General features: G+C 55.2%; 1 protein-coding gene across 1 annotated transcript in view; it reads left to right on the top strand.

Moving 5' to 3' along the window:
• LOC144752360 (signaling threshold-regulating transmembrane adapter 1-like) overlaps nucleotides 1–15410 on the top strand; it is an 85075-nt gene that overhangs the window by 42162 nt on the left and 27503 nt on the right. The window contains exons 4-5 of the mRNA XM_078640295.1: nucleotides 8011–8066; nucleotides 13553–13620. Of these exons, the coding sequence (XP_078496421.1) occupies nucleotides 8011–8066; nucleotides 13553–13620 (124 nt within the window). The remainder of the gene's footprint in view (nucleotides 1–8010; nucleotides 8067–13552; nucleotides 13621–15410) is intronic.

The raw sequence follows: 15410 nt of genomic DNA on the forward strand, positions 1-15410 counted from the left end.
TCCATTTTAGGTTTAGATATAGGTAACTATATCTAAAGCAAAGGGTGGTTACACCACCTTGCCCCAACTGTTGTGCAGCCAGTTGTGTCTGTTTAGATGGCCAGCCAGGGGTGGCATAATACATGCTTCAGCCCCTGGTACGCCCTGGGTACACCTATGCCCTGGATACCTAAGGTATACTGTACAGGGACTGATAAGGTGGCCCAGTACCAATTGGTAAATGCACCTAAGGTACATGTTTGTCAATTTAGAGAGAGAACAGCTAGGCTGTGGGTCTGATTAGCAGGCCCACAGCCAGGGAGAGTCGTAAACCAGTGAAGCAAAAAGCAAAAATCTGGGGTGACCATAGGATTGCAGACCCCACTCTCCTACAATCCCTAAAACGCGTGTGCATGCCTTTGACTGTTGTAGTGTCTGTAGTTGTACCAGATCTGTGGGACTTAGTCAGGGTGTGCATGATACAAGGTTTGCCGAGACAGCTGGAACATGGCCTGACTGGCTCCATGGATTGGACGGCAGAGTTTGAATACTGCTCACAGGCAGGTGTTGAGGAGACTAAAAGCAGGTGCTTCAATAATCTAATGCCTCATGATAGTTCTGTTGCTTTTTTAAAACCTCAGGAAATCCTTGATTAGATTATAGAGTGCTCTGGTTAGAGCCTACCTACGGTTCCAACTAAGACCATCTGGAGGGCATGGACGAAGAACATGGAAGTCCAACTTAGCTTACGCAAGACTTCTGACATCCTGGTCAGGGACCTGCTCTCCCCCGTAGCTCCGCTCTTAAGTGCCACTGCACCGGGCAATGTGATCACTTCGCACAGGTAGGTGATCGAGGCCCTCCTCCACCAGCAGCCTCCTGCCTGCGCCTCATGCCTGGTGGTCCAGTGGGAGAACCTTGCTCCTCTTTTGCCCGCTGTTGTCTGTGTCTGCCTCTGTGCTATTCTTCTGTTTTTCTGTCTCTGTGCCCATGTTTGTCCTTGTGCCAGTTTTCTGTCCTTCTGTCTCTATTCCTGTGTCTGTCTTTGTGCCATTTTTTTGTCTTTTGTGCCCGTTTTCTGTCTTCTTTCTGCCTTTTACTTTGCCAGTAATTGTAACTGTGTCCTCTGTGCTACTTAGCCAGCTCTGTCTCTGTGCCCTTTGCCCTCAGTATCCTTCCTGCCGCTGCTGCAAGCACGGCCTCTCTACCCCCTGCTGGGTCCTGCGCTTCCCTCCCCCCCTACTTAATGGCGGCCTCTGCGAGGGAGTGAGAGCACGACCTCTGACTGCCTGGTCAGGGACCTGCTCTCCCACGCAGCTCTGCTTTTAAGTGCCACTGCGCCTGGCACTATGATCTGCTCGCTCAGGTAGGTGTTCGAGGCCCTCCTCCACCATCAGACTCCTGCCTGCGCCTCATCCCTGGTGGTCGAGTGGGAGAGCCTTGCTCTTTTGCTTGCCACTCTTGCCTGTGTCCGCCTCTGTGCTATTTTTCTGTCTTTCTGTCTCTGTGCCCATGTCTACCTTTGTGCTATACTTCTGTTTTTCTGTCTCTGTGCCCTTGTGCCTTTCATTTTGCCAGTAATTGTACCTGTGTCCTCTGTGCTACTGAGCCATTCCCCTTGCCCTCCATGCCCTTCCCACCGCTCCTGCCCCTGTGGCCCGTCCCCCCCTGCCGGTTCCCATGCTTTCTTCCCCCCTCCCCTGCTTAATGGCGGCCAACGGCAATCCAAAGGCAAGCCTGCCCGTGCCCGTCTGCGGCCAGAGTCAGGAACCCTGGGATCTACGACCACCCACCACTACAACTCCGCTGATCTTCTCGAACTCAACCCTGGAAGGAACGACAGCTGCCGGAGAGCGGCGGCAAACATCACCCATGGCCCGTTCTCCTGCCGGCAATCCTTCACCATCGACAGCCCCTCCACGGCTACTCTACCCACGCTGGATGCTCGTTCCACCGGAGCCCTGACTTGCATCCTCCTTAACGTGCGCTCCCTACACAGACACACCTTAGAAATCTGGGACCTGCTCAATACCCTCTCGCCAGGCGTCACCTTCTTTACTGAAACATGGACCAATGCCACCTCCACCCCTGACGGATACAAGATCCAGAGAAAGGACCCCCCACCGCCCAGCAGGAGGACTCGCCATCGCGCACAAAAGCTCCCTCTGACTCTCCACCTCCAGCACTAGCGAACCCCACTCCAACACAGAGCACAGATCCCTACTCCAATGAAATGTAATGCAGCGCAAGCCACTGTGTTGCGTTGCATTTCTTTACAAAGTTACCAAGGGGGCACAGATGAGCTCCATGTGTCACGCAAGGACAGCGCAGGTCCTTCATACATCTGGGCCTGCGTTTGCATATGTGTGTGTGTGTGTGTGTGCGTTCATGTTTGTGCCTTTTTTCTAATATTTTAATTGGTAATGGTGATTTTTGGCCAATTAACTTAAGAACAAATACATTTGAAATCTACCATGCAAAATGCTCTTGAACAAAAGTTTCTTTACCTGTTCAGAGGTTTCAGGCCACAGCCCCGGTGCTCAGAATGCCAACTTCTTAAAAACATTTTTTGACTGGACAACTGTTTCTGCTCATTCTGTTGTTCTCAAATCGTGCAGCTCTATAGCACCCTCTGGCGTAAGCTCTCTAGCACCCTCTGGCGTCAGCTCTCTAGCACCCTCTGGTGTCAGCTCTCTAGCACCCTCTGGCGCCAGCTCTCTAGCACCCTCTGGCGTCAGCTCTCTAGCACCCTCTGGCGTAAGCTCTCTAGCACCCTCCGGCGTCAGCTCTCTAGCACCCTCCGGCGTCAGCTCTCTAGCACCCTCTGGCTTCAGCTCTCTAGCACCCTCTGGCATCAGCTCTCTAGCACCCTCTGGCGTCAGCTCTCTAGCACCCTCTGGCGTCAGCTCTGTAGCACCCTCTGGCGTCAGCTCTCTAGCACCCTCTGGTGTCAGCTCTCTAGCACCCTCTGGCGTCAGCTCTCTAGCACCCTCTGGCGTCAGCTCTCTAGCACCCTCTGGCGTCAGCTCTCTAGCACCCTCTGGCGCCAGCTCTCTAGCACCCTCTGGCGTCAGCTCTCTAGCACCCTCTGGCGTCAGCTCTCTAGCACCCTCTGGCGCCAGCTCTCTAGCACCCTCTGGTGTCAGCTCTCTAGCACCCTCTGGCGTAAGCTCTCTAGCACCCTCTGGCGTCAGCTCTCTAGCACCCTCTGGTGTCAGCTCTCTAGCACCCTCTGGTGTCAGCTCTCTAGCACCCTCTGGCGCCAGCTCTCTAGCACCCTCTGGCGTCAGCTCTCTAGCACCCTCTGGCGTAAGCTCTCTAGCACCCTCTGGCGCCAGCTCTCTAGCACCCTCTGGCGCCAGCTCTCTAGCACCCTCTGGCGTCAGCTCTCTAGCACCCTCTGGCGCCAGCTCTCTAGCACCCTCTCGCGTCAGCTCTCTAGCACCCTCTGGCGTCAGCTCTCTAGCACCCTCTGGCGTCAGCTCTGTAGCACCCTCTGGCGTAAGCTCTCTAGCACCCTCTGGCGTCAGCTCTCTAGCACCCTCTGGCGTCAGCTCTCTAGCACCCTCTGGCGTCAGCTCTCTAGCACCCTCTGGCGCCAGCTCTCTAGCACCCTCTGGCGCCAGCTCTCTAGCACCCTCTGGTGTCAGCTCTCTAGCACCCTCTGGCGTCAGCTCTCTAGCACCCTCTGGCGTCAGCTCTCTAGCACCCTCTGGCGCCAGCTCTCTAGCACCCTCTGGCGCCAGCTCTCTAGCACCCTCTGGCGTCAGCTCTCTAGCACCCTCTGGCGTCAGCTCTCTAGCACCCTCTGGTGTCAGCTCTCTAGCACCCTCTGGCGTAAGCTCTCTAGCACCCTCTGGCGTCAGCTCTCTAGCACCCTCTGGCGTCAGCTCTCTAGCACCCTCTGGCGTCAGTTCTCTAGCACCCTCTGGTGTCAGCTCTCTAGCACCCTCTGGTGCCAGCTCTCTAGCACCCTCTGGCGTCAGCTCTCTAGCACCCTCTGGCGTCAGCTCTCTAGCACCCTCTGGCGTAAGCTCTCTAGCACCCTCTGGCGTCAGCTCTCTAGCACCCTCTGGCGTAAGCTCTCTAGCACCCTCTGGCGTCAGCTCTCTAGCACCCTCTGGTGTCAGCTCTCTAGCACCCTCTGGTGTCAGCTCTCTAGCACCCTCTGGCGTAAGCTCTCTAGCACCCTCTGGCGTCAGCTCTCTAGCACCCTCTGGTGTCAGCTCTCTAGCACCCTCTGGCGTCAGTTCTCTAGCACCCTCTGGTGCCAGCTCTCTAGCACCCTCCGACCGTCAGCTCTCTAGCACCCTCCGGCGTCAGCTATCTAGCACCCTCCGACCGTCAGCTCTCTAGCACCCTCTGGCGCCAGCTCTCTAGCACCCTCTGGCGTCAGCTCTGTAGCACCCTCTGGCGTCAGCTCTCTAGCACCCTCTGGCGTCAGCTCTCTAGCACCCTCTGGCGTCAGCTCTCTAGCACCCTCTGGCGTCAGCTCTCTAGCACCCTCTGGCGTCAGCTCTCTAGCACCCTCTGGCGTCAGCTCTCTAGCACCCTCTGGCGCCAGCTCTCTAGCACCCTCTGGCGTCAGCTCTCTAGCACCCTCTGGCGTCAGCTCTCTAGCACCCTCTGGCGCCAGCTCTCTAGCACCCTCTGGCGTCAGCTCTCTAGCACCCTCCGGCGTCAGCTCTCTAGCACCCTCTGGCGTCAGCTCTCTAGCACCCAATGGCGCCAGCTCTCTAGCACCCTCTGGCGTCAGCTCTCTAGCACCCTCTGGCGTCAGCTCTCTAGCACCCTCTGGCGCCAGCTCTCTAGCACCCTCTGGTGTCAGCTCTCTAGCACCCTCTGGTGCCAGCTCTCTAGCACCCTCCGGCGTCAGCTCTCTAGCACCCTCTGGCTTCAGCTCTCTAGCACCCTCCGGCGTCAGCCCTCTAGCACCCTCTGGTGTCAGCTCTCTAGCACCCTCTGGTGTCAGCTCTCTAGCACCCTCTGGCGTCAGCTCTCTAGCACCCTCTGGCGTCAGCTCTCTAGCACCCTCTGGCGTCAGCTCTCTAGCACCCTCTGGCGTCAGCTCTCTAGCACCCTCTGGTGTCAGCTCTCTAGCACCCTCTGGCGTCAGCTCTCTAGCACCCTCCGGCGTCAGCTCTCTAGCACCCTCTGGCGTCAGCTCTCTAGCACCCTCTGGCGTCAGTTCTCTAGCACCGTCTGGCGTCAGCTCTCTAGCACCCTCTGGCGTCAGCTATCTAGCACCCTCCGACCGTCAGCTCTCTAGCACCCTCTGGCGTCAGCTCTCTAGCACCCTCTGGCGTCAGCTCTCTAGCACCCTCTGGCGTAAGCTCTCTAGCACCCTCTGGCGTCAGCTATCTAGCACCCTCTGGCGTCAGCTCTCTAGCACCCTCTGGCGTCAGCTCTCTAGCACCCTCCGGCGTCAGCTCTCTAGCACCCTCTGGCGTCAGCTCTCTAGCACCCTCTGGTGTCAGCTCTCTAGCACCCTCTGGCGTCAGCTCTCTAGCACCCTCTGGCGTCAGCTCTCTAGCACCCTCTGGCGCCAGCTCTCTAGCACCCTCTGGCGTCAGCTCTCTAGCACCGTCTGGCATCAGCTCTCTAGCACACTCTGGCGTCAGCTCTCTAGCACCCTCTGGCGTCAGCTCTCTAGCACCCTCCGGCGTCAGCTCTCTAGCACCCTCTGGCGTCAGCTCTCTAGCACCCTCTGGCGTCAGCTCTCTAGCACCCTCTGGCGTCAGCTCTCTAGCACCCTCTGGCGTCAGCTATCTAGCACCCTCCGACCGTCAGCTCTGTAGCACCCTCTGGCGTCAGCTCTGTAGCACCCTCTGGCGTCAGCTCTCTAGCACCCTCTGGCGTCAGCTCTCTAGCACCCTCTGGCGTCAGCTCTCTAGCACCCAATGGCGCCAGCTCTCTAGCACCCTCTCGCGTCAGCTCTCTAGCACCCTCTGGCGTCAGCTCTCTAGCACCCTCTGGTGCCAGCTCTCTAGCACCCTCTGGCGCCAGCTCTCTAGCACCCTCTGGCGTCAGCTCTCTAGCACCCTCTGGCGTCAGCTCTCTAGCACCCAATGGCGCCAGCTCTCTAGCACCCTCTCGCGTCAGCTCTGTAGCACCCTCTGGCGTCAGCTCTCTAGCACCCTCTGGCGTCAGCTCTCTAGCACCCTCTGGCGTCAGCTCTCTAGCACCCTCTGGCGTCAGCTCTCTAGCACCCTCTCGCGTCAGCTCTCTAGCACCCTCTGGTGTCAGCTCTCTAGCACCCTCTGGTGTCAGCTCTCTAGCACCCTCTGGTGCCAGCTCTCTAGCACCCTCCGGCGTCAGCTCTCTAGCACCCTCTGGCTTCAGCTCTCTAGCACCCTCCGGCGTCAGCCCTCTAGCACCCTCTGGTGTCAGCTCTCTAGCACCCTCTGGTGTCAGCTCTCTAGCACCCTCTGGCGTCAGCTCTCTAGCACCCTCTGGCGTCAGCTCTCTAGCACCCTCTGGCGTCAGCTCTCTAGCACCCTCTGGCGTCAGCTCTCTAGCACCCTCTGGTGTCAGCTCTCTAGCACCCTCTGGCGTCAGCTCTCTAGCACCCTCTGGCGTCAGCTCTCTAGCACCCTCTGGCGTCAGCTCTCTAGCACCCTCTGGCGTCAGCTCTCTAGCACCCTCTGGCGTCAGCTCTCTAGCACCCTCTGGCGTCAGCTCTCTAGCACCCTCCGACCGTCAGCTCTCTAGCACCCTCCGGCGTCAGCTATCTAGCACCCTCCGACCGTCAGCTCTCTAGCACCCTCTGGCGTCAGCTCTCTAGCACCCTCTGGCGTCAGCTCTGTAGCACCCTCTGGCGTCAGCTCTCTAGCACCCTCCGGCGTCAGCTCTCTAGCACCCTCCGGCGTCAGCTCTCTAGCACCCTCTGGCGTCAGCTCTCTAGCACCCTCCGGCGTCAGCTCTCTAGCACCCTCCGGCGTCAGCTCTCTAGCACCCTCTGGCGTCAGCTCTCTAGCACCCTCTGGCGTCAGCTCTCTAGCACCCTCTGGCGTCAGCTCTCTAGCACCCTCTGGCGCCAGCTCTCTAGCACCCTCTGGCGTCAGCTCTCTAGCACCCAATGGCGCCAGCTCTCTAGCACCCTCTGGCGTCAGCTCTCTAGCACCCTCTGGTGCCAGCTCTCTAGCACCCTCCGGCGTCAGCTCTCTAGCACCCTCTGGCTTCAGCTCTCTAGCACCCTCTGGCGTCAGCTCTCTAGCACCCTCTGGCGCCAGCTCTGTAGCACCCTCTGGCGTCAGCTCTCTAGCACCCTCTGGCGTCAGCTCTCTAGCACCCTCTGGCGTCAGCTCTCTAGCACCCTCTGGCGCCAGCTCTGTAGCACCCTCTGGCGTCAGCTCTCTAGCACCCTCTGGTGTCAGCTCTCTAGCACCCTCTGGCGTCAGCTCTCTAGCACCCTCTGGCGTCAGCTCTCTAGCACCCTCCGGCGTCAGCTCTCTAGCACCCTCCGGCGTCAGCTCTCTAGCACCCTCTGGCGCCAGCTCTCTAGCACCCTCTGGCGTCAGCTCTCTAGCACCCTCTGGCGTCAGCTCTCTAGCACCCTCTGGCGTCAGCTCTCTAGCACCCTCTGGCGTCAGCTCTCTAGCACCCTCTGGCGTCAGCTCTCTAGCACCCTCTGGTGCCAGCTCTCTAGCACCCTCTGGCGCCAGCTCTCTAGCACCCTCTGGCGTCAGCTCTCTAGCACCCTCTGGCGTCAGCTCTCTAGCACCCTCCGGCGTCAGCTCTCTAGCACCCTCTGGCTTCAGCTCTCTAGCACCCTCCGGCGTCAGCTCTCTAGCACCCTCTGGCGTCAGCTCTCTAGCACCCAATGGCGCCAGCTCTCTAGCACCCTCTGGCGTCAGCTCTCTAGCACCCTCTGGCGTCAGCTCTCTAGCACCCTCCGGCGTCAGCTCTCTAGCACCCTCTGGCGTCAGCTCTCTAGCACCCTCTGGCGTCAGCTCTCTAGCACCCTCTGGCGTCTGGTCTGCGCTCTGAATGATTGATGAGTCTAATCCACTCTGTTCCTTTCTCTTTCAGTGTGACGTCATCCGAGGAGGCCCCACTCTACAGCAACCTCCGCTTTCTACAGGAAGGTGAGCACTGGTAGTCATTGTCAAGGCTCTATGCAGCTAGCTCCTACTCTCACCACAAGAAGTTCAATGCGCTAGACCGGATCTCTCGCCAAACGTGCCCGTCCCGTATGCATGCATGGATATTTACATGCTGTTTCAAATTGTACCTTTTAAAATGCATTGACCTGGGCAGTCAGAGTAGGGCACCCAGCTAAGGTCTGGCACCAGCTCTTACTGGAGGCTGCCCAGCGCCCACACACGCACCCTTGCCTCATGCCACTAGGGTGCCCGTGTTACAGACAGGATGGTTTTTGCTTTGGATGTCATGTATGGAGTTATATTTATTTGCACACGGTGTGACTCGCATCTCTCTCCTTATTTAGGGGGTGCAGGGGAGGGGGATGGGACAAGTGAATGAATTGTGATGTTATTTTGTTTTTTAAATCAATGATTCAGCAGCTCAAAGAGACACTGTTGGGAATCAGTACAGCCAGCCCTGGCAAGGTATGGGGCGTGCTGTCCCTCCAGCCATGGACATTACTGCATAAGGCCTTCACGGCCAGACTCCTCACTGGCAGGGTCTGGGGCCAGCTGTCCCTCCAGCCCTAGAGATTACTGCATAAGGCCTTCAAGGCCAGACTCCTCACTGGCAGGGTCTGGGGCCAGCTGTACTTGCAGCCCTGGAGATTACTGCATAAGGCCTCCATGGCCAGCCTCCTCACTGGCAGGGTCTGGGGCCAGCTGTCCATCCAGCCCTAGAGATTACTGCATAAGGCCTTCAAGGCCAGACTCCTCACTGGCAGGGTCTGGGGCCAGCTGTACTTCCAGCCCTGGAGATTACTGCATAAGGCCTCCATGGCCAGCCTCCTCACTGGCAGGGTCTGGGGCCAGCTGTCCATCCAGCCCTGGAGATTACTGCATAAGGCCTCCATGGCCAGACTCCTCACTGGCAGGGTTTGGGGCCAGCTGTCCCTCCAGCCCTGGAGATTACTGCATAAGGCCTCCGTGGACAGACTCCTCACTGGCAGTGTCTGGGGCCAGCTGTCCCTCCAGCCCTGGAGATTACTGCATAAGGACTCCATGGTCAGACTCCTCACTGGCAGGGTCTGGGGCCAGCTGTCCCTCCAATCCTGGAGATTACTGCATAAGGCCTTCAAGGCAGACTCCACACTGGCAGGGTCTGGGGCCAGCTGTCCATCAAGCCCTGGAGATTACTGCATAAGGCCTTCAAGGCAGACTCCTCACTGGCAGGGTCTGGGGCCAGCTGTCCCTCCAGCCCTGGAGACTACTGCATATGGCCTTCAGGGCCAGCCTCCTCAATGGCAGGGTCTGGGGCCAGCTGTCCCTCCAGCCCTGGAGTTTACTGCATAAGGCCTTCAAGGCAGACTCCTCACTGGCAGGGTCTGGGGCCAACTGTCCATCCAGCCCTGGAGATTACTGCATAAGGCCTTCACGGCCAGCCTCCTCAATGGCAGGGTCTGCGGCCAGCTGTCACTCCAGCCCTGGAGATTACTGCATAAGGCCTTCATGGCCAGACTCCACACTGGCAGTGTCTGGGGCCAGCTGTCCATCCATCCCTGGAGATTGCTGCATAAGGCCTTCAAGGCAGACTCCTCACTGGTAGGGTCTGGGACCAGCTGTCCCTCCAGCCCTGGAGATTACTGCATAAGGCCTTCAAGGCCAGCCTCCTCAATGGCAGGGTCTGGGGCCAGCTGTCCCTCCAATCCTGGATATTACTGCATAAGGCCTTCAAGGCAGACTCCTCACTGGCAGGGTCTGGGGCCAGCTGTCAATCAGCCTTGGAGATTACTGCATAAGGCCTTCAAGGCCAGACTCCTCAATGGCAGGGTCTGGGGCCAGCTGTCCCTCCAGCCCTGGAGATTACTGCATAAGGCCTTCAAGGCCAGCCTCCTCAATGGCAGGGTCTGGGGCCAGCTGTCCCTCCTGCCCTGGAGATTACTGCATAAGGCCTTCAAGGCAGACTCCTCACTGGCAGGGTCAGGGGCCAGCTGTCCATCCAGCCCTGGAGATTACTGCATAAGGCCTTCAAGGCCAGACTCCTCAATGGCAGGGTCTGGGGCCAGCTGTCCCTCCAGCCCTGGAGATTACTGCATAAGGCCTTCAAGGCCAGCCTCCTCAATGGCAGGGTCTGGGGCCAGCTGTCCCTCCTGCCCTGGAGATTACTGCATAAGGCCTTCAAGGCAGACTCCTCACTGGCAGGGTCAGGGGCCAGCTGTCCATCCAGCCCTGGAGATTACTGCATAAGGCCTTCAAGGCCAGACTGCTCAATGGCAGGGACTGGGGCCAGCTGTCCCTAAAGCCATGGAGATTACTGAATATGGCCTTCAAGGCAGACTCCTCACTGGCAGGGTCTGGGGCCAGCTGTCCATCCAGCCCTGGATATTACTGCATAAGGCCTTCAAGGCCAGTCTCCTCAATGGCAGGGTCTGGGGCCAGCTGTCCCTCCAGCCCTGGAGATTACTGCATAAGGCCTTCAAGGACGGCCTCCTCAATGGCGGGATCTGGGGTCAGCTGTCCCTCCAATCCTGGATATTACTGCATAAGGCCTTCAAGGCAGACTCCTCACTGGTAGGGTCTGGGGCCAGCTGTCCATCCAGCCCTGGAGATTACTGCATAAGGCCTTCAAGGCAGACTCCTCACTGGCAGGGTCTGGGGCCAGCTGTCCCTCCAGCCCTGGAGATTACTGCATAAGGCCTTCAAGACAGACTCCTCACTGGTGGGGTCTGGGGCCAGCTGTCCCTCCAATCCTGGATTTTACTGCATAAGGCCTTTAAGGCAGACTCCTCACTGGCAGGGTCTGGGTCCAGCTGTCCCTCCAGCCATGGAGATTACTGCATAAGGCCTTCAAGGCCAGCCTCCTCAATGGCAGGGTCTGGGGCCAGCTGTCTCTCCAATCCTGGATATTACTGCATAAGGCCTTCAAGGCAGACTCCTCACTGGTAGGGTCTGGGGCCAGCTGTCCATCCAGCCCTGGAGATTACTGCATAAGGCTTTCATCGCCAGATTCCTCAATGGCAGGGTCTGGGGCCAGCTGTCCCTCCAGCCCTGGAGATTACTGCATAAGGCCTTTAAGGCCAGACTCCACACTGGCAGGGTCTGGGGCCAGCTGTTGCTCCAGCCCTGGCCATTACTGTATAAGCCTCCATGGCCAGACTCCTTGCTGGCAGGGTCCTGTCTTCTAAAAAAGAGCAGGGTTTTCCTTGCAATGTGCTTTCATTATTGACTTTTGTTGAACACCTTGTTCGTCACTTGTGACTACAAACAAGGAATTTGTCGACGGTCACTATTTGGTAAAGGTCACTAGTTATGCATTTTATCTCTTCATACTCTGGGCAGCGGTTTTGCATTTCCCATGACTAGAGATGGGTAGGCGGGGCTTCCGTTATCTGACCCCCCTCCTCCTCGGAAGCTCCTTTCTCCCTGCACCGCTTCACCACATTATAGGTCACTTTATCATGGATATCTATGATCCATCCACCCCTCTTAGTGGCCGCGGTCACCAGGCCAGCCATGCGTTTGTGCATCAATGTGCGGACATCTCTCTGCTTATCTGTTAGGATCATGCTTGGACCCAGATCCACACCCGTCCCAGATTTCCACACATGACATCCAATAACCCCACCTAGTACCACTGCACGTGGTTTACAGGCATGCGTCCATCATCCATGTACAGCGGAGGCTTCTGTTCCTTGTACTGTATATCCAAGTTACTATGTATGATGCGTGCTAGATTACAAATAACAATGTACCAAGTTTGCTAGATTACATGTTCCTGGGTATCAAGCTTGGTAGATTACATGTTACAGTGTACCAAGCTTGCTAAATTATGTTACAATGTACCAAGCTTGCTAGATTATATGTTACAGTGTAACAAGCTTGCTAGATTACATGTTACAGTGTACCAAGCTTGTTAGATTACATGTTACAATGTACCAAGCTTGCTAGATTACATGTTGCAATGTATACAACTGGCAAGATTGCAATTTACAATGTATCAAACGTGCAAGGACACACAGTTCAATGTATCAAGCTTGCTAGGACACATGTTACAGTGTATAAAGCTTGCTAAGACACATGTTACATTGTATCAAGCTTGCTAGGACCGATGTTACAGTGCATCAAGCTTGCAAGGACACACGTTACAATGTATCAAGCTTGCTAGGACACATGTTACAGTGTATCAAGCTTGCAAGGACACACGTTACAATGTATCAAGCTTGCTAGGACACATGTTACAGTGCATCAAGCTTGCAAGGACACATGTTACAGTGCATCAATCTTGTTGGACACATGTTACCATGCATCAAGCTTGATAGGACACAAGTTACAGTGTATCAATCTTGCTAGGACACATGTTACAGTGTATCAATCTTGCTAGGACCCATGTTACACTTTATCAATCTTGCTAGGACACATGTTACAGTGCATCAAGCTTGCTAGGACCCATGTTACATTGTATAAAGCTTGCTAGGACACATGTTACAGTGTATCAAGCTTGCTAGGACACATGTTACAGTGTATCAAGCTTGCTAGGACACATGTTACATTGTATCAAGCTTGCTAGGACACATGTCACAGTGCATCAAGCTTGCTGGGGCACACAGTACAATGTATAAATCTTGCTAGGACACATGTTACCGTGTTTCAAGCTTGCTAGCTCACATGTTACATTGTATCAAGCTTGCTAGATTACATGTTACAATGTATAAAGCTGGCAAGATTACAAGTTACAATTTATGAAGCTTGCTAGGACACATGTTACAGTGTATCATGCTTGCTAGGACACGTTACATTGTTTTAAGCTTGCTAGGACACGTTACAGTGTATCAATCTTGCCAGCTAACATGTTACAGTGTATTTATGTTAGCCCTCCCCCTGCACCGGTGACCTTGGCTCCTAGTCTTTTCGCTCTTTGCTGCAGCCCTCTTCTCTTTCTACTTCTCTTCCTTTACAATGGCGCCTCCTTGTGGTGTGAGGGACACTGTTGCAGGTCTTGGTCGCTCTGACCCATTGAGCCATCTCCTCCCCATTGTACCAGGACTAGGCTGACCTAACGGGCACCGGAGCACCCCCGGGTGGGCGCGAGGGAATACGTTTGATGGTCCCTCATCCCACAGAGGAGGAAACATAGACCTGAGGGCTTTAGCAGGTACATGCGTAGTTTCTGCTTCTGTGAATCTGTCATGGACACCTCATGCTTATCCCCAATCTTTGGAAAGCTGTGCTCTTAAATTAATCATATGACCCCTCTTAAAAACAAAAAGCGATCAGGAGAGGAGAACCCCTCCACCCTTGTGCCCTTTTGGGGTCATTAGAACATTCCCAGGGCTGATTTGTGTTCCCACTCTAGCGCTGCAATGCTCCAGGCTCCCCCTCAGCTAGGCGCTTCTTTCCGTGTAGAAAACCTTGTCAGGATGCCCAGTGAAATGTTGGGGTCACTGCTCCCACTTACATTAACAGTTCTTTTGTAACTCCTTCGCCCACAGAAGCTCTTGTGGCAGGTGAAACAGTGAGCAAGCTGGAACCCTCAGCTCAGCGCGCCCCGAAGCCCCAGGTAAGCACTACTGATCCTTATATGGTATTTCAGGTTACTCATTAGTAAGCTATTTCAGAGTTACTCTCTGCACTCACTCAGTGGGTGCTCCAATTTTGTGAGTGGGAACAAGCTATTCTTTCATGTGCCTGATTACATGATTCATTTTGTTTATTTAGAGTTTCTTATATAGCGCTACTCAACCACAAAGGGAGTCAGTGTGCTATATGAAAGGGTGTCCTCACTCTGTACCTTTTAAACTAACTAACCACTGAAATCCACCAGTTATAATTATCTCAAGTAACTATGACTTGTGACCTAAAGTAATTATAACGCGCACCCTCGCCATGCTCAGCTTGTACCCTGAGGTTGCATCACTCATGACATGTTCAATGACTGCAGTGATAACACCCCTAATGACCCCTGAAAACAACACTTTGGATGGGGGGACACAAGTTATAGTTAAGTTACTAGAGAGAACTATAACAGTTGAATTTCAGGAGCTATGTTAGTTTAAAACTTTGTTTAAACTGACATTTTCACTTAAATATACTCTCCCTTTAACCTTACACACACTGCCATTGACTCTAAGTCCATTCATGAGCTGAGTCCTGAATGTCGTTGGCATGTTCATTATGCAACGAACAGCGTGTTTAAATGTGATAAAATAGTTCGGGAGCTGAAGCTAAGCCAGAACCAAAGTCAGGCCCCTGGCTCGAGCTTTCAGTTTAACCTACAACCTACAAACAACCCAAAATTCTCTCTCTCTCTCCCCCTCTCTCTCTCTCTCTCTTTCTTTCTCCCTTTCTCTCTCGCTCACGCTCTCTTTATCCCAATCTTGCTCTCATAAATGTGGAGGAAACACATATTTTAATATGATCAAAATAAATCCCTATCTTACTGCATCGCCAGACACCGTCCCGTGGCGGTGTGCCTGTGCCTTCCGCGGTACGTCCGGTGCCACCAAATCTGTGCACAGCTAGCCATGGACTCTATATGTTTGAGTGCCGTGGTGCGGATGCCATCATGTCACCCCTGGCACTGGGCAAAGTGAGGTGGCCGGGCCCAAGGCCCTCATGCATAAATGAAACCCACACAGAGACACCCAGTCACAGATTGGAAATGGCGTCCAGCACGTGCACCTGGCCCTTTTTATTGGCAGGGTCACATGTCCCGTGATGCCGGTGCAAAATGGGTGTGGTGTGGGTGTAAACCAGCCGTGAGGGAGTGGCTGTGGCATGCTGACAACTAGACCTGTGAGCAGCAGATCCCCACAGGGAAGACCTGGGACATGTAGCATTGTCGTCCTCCCCTGTGAGTGTAAGTGGAGTGGGCTGGCCTGGCATTCCCCAGTCCAGCGTAGGGGTGTGATCAATGACCCCAGGGCTCTGGGTGTGCTTCCGTCCATGGCTGAACAAGGAAGTAACTAGTGTGTGTGTCTCTGTTCTAGTGTTAGTGCAACCCAGAACGCAATCGGCGCTGTGTCACCCTGTGAGCCAAGTCCCACAACATAAGCAACAAGGACGTAAGGTGAAATCATTGACACTACAAGCATCCATACCTCCGTACTTGCAAGATCATAGACATGACACATCCTTGTGAACATGAATGTTTAATGCACATGCAAAGGAGTGTTGTAGCAGTACAGTGCCATGCAAACCCCACCATGCAGCGTTGGCCTGTGGAGGACCAGCCAGAGTCCTTCAGGGAATGACAAGTTCATCAGTAGAGGAGGAGTTCAGTTCGCAGTCTGATATCTGTGTCATTGGTGACCAAACAGAATATGTCAGTCCATGTCGAGGTCCAAGGGG

This window comes from Lissotriton helveticus, chromosome 5_1 (genome assembly GCF_964261635.1).
Source record: "Lissotriton helveticus chromosome 5_1, aLisHel1.1, whole genome shotgun sequence".
NCBI lineage: Eukaryota > Metazoa > Chordata > Amphibia > Caudata > Salamandridae > Lissotriton > Lissotriton helveticus.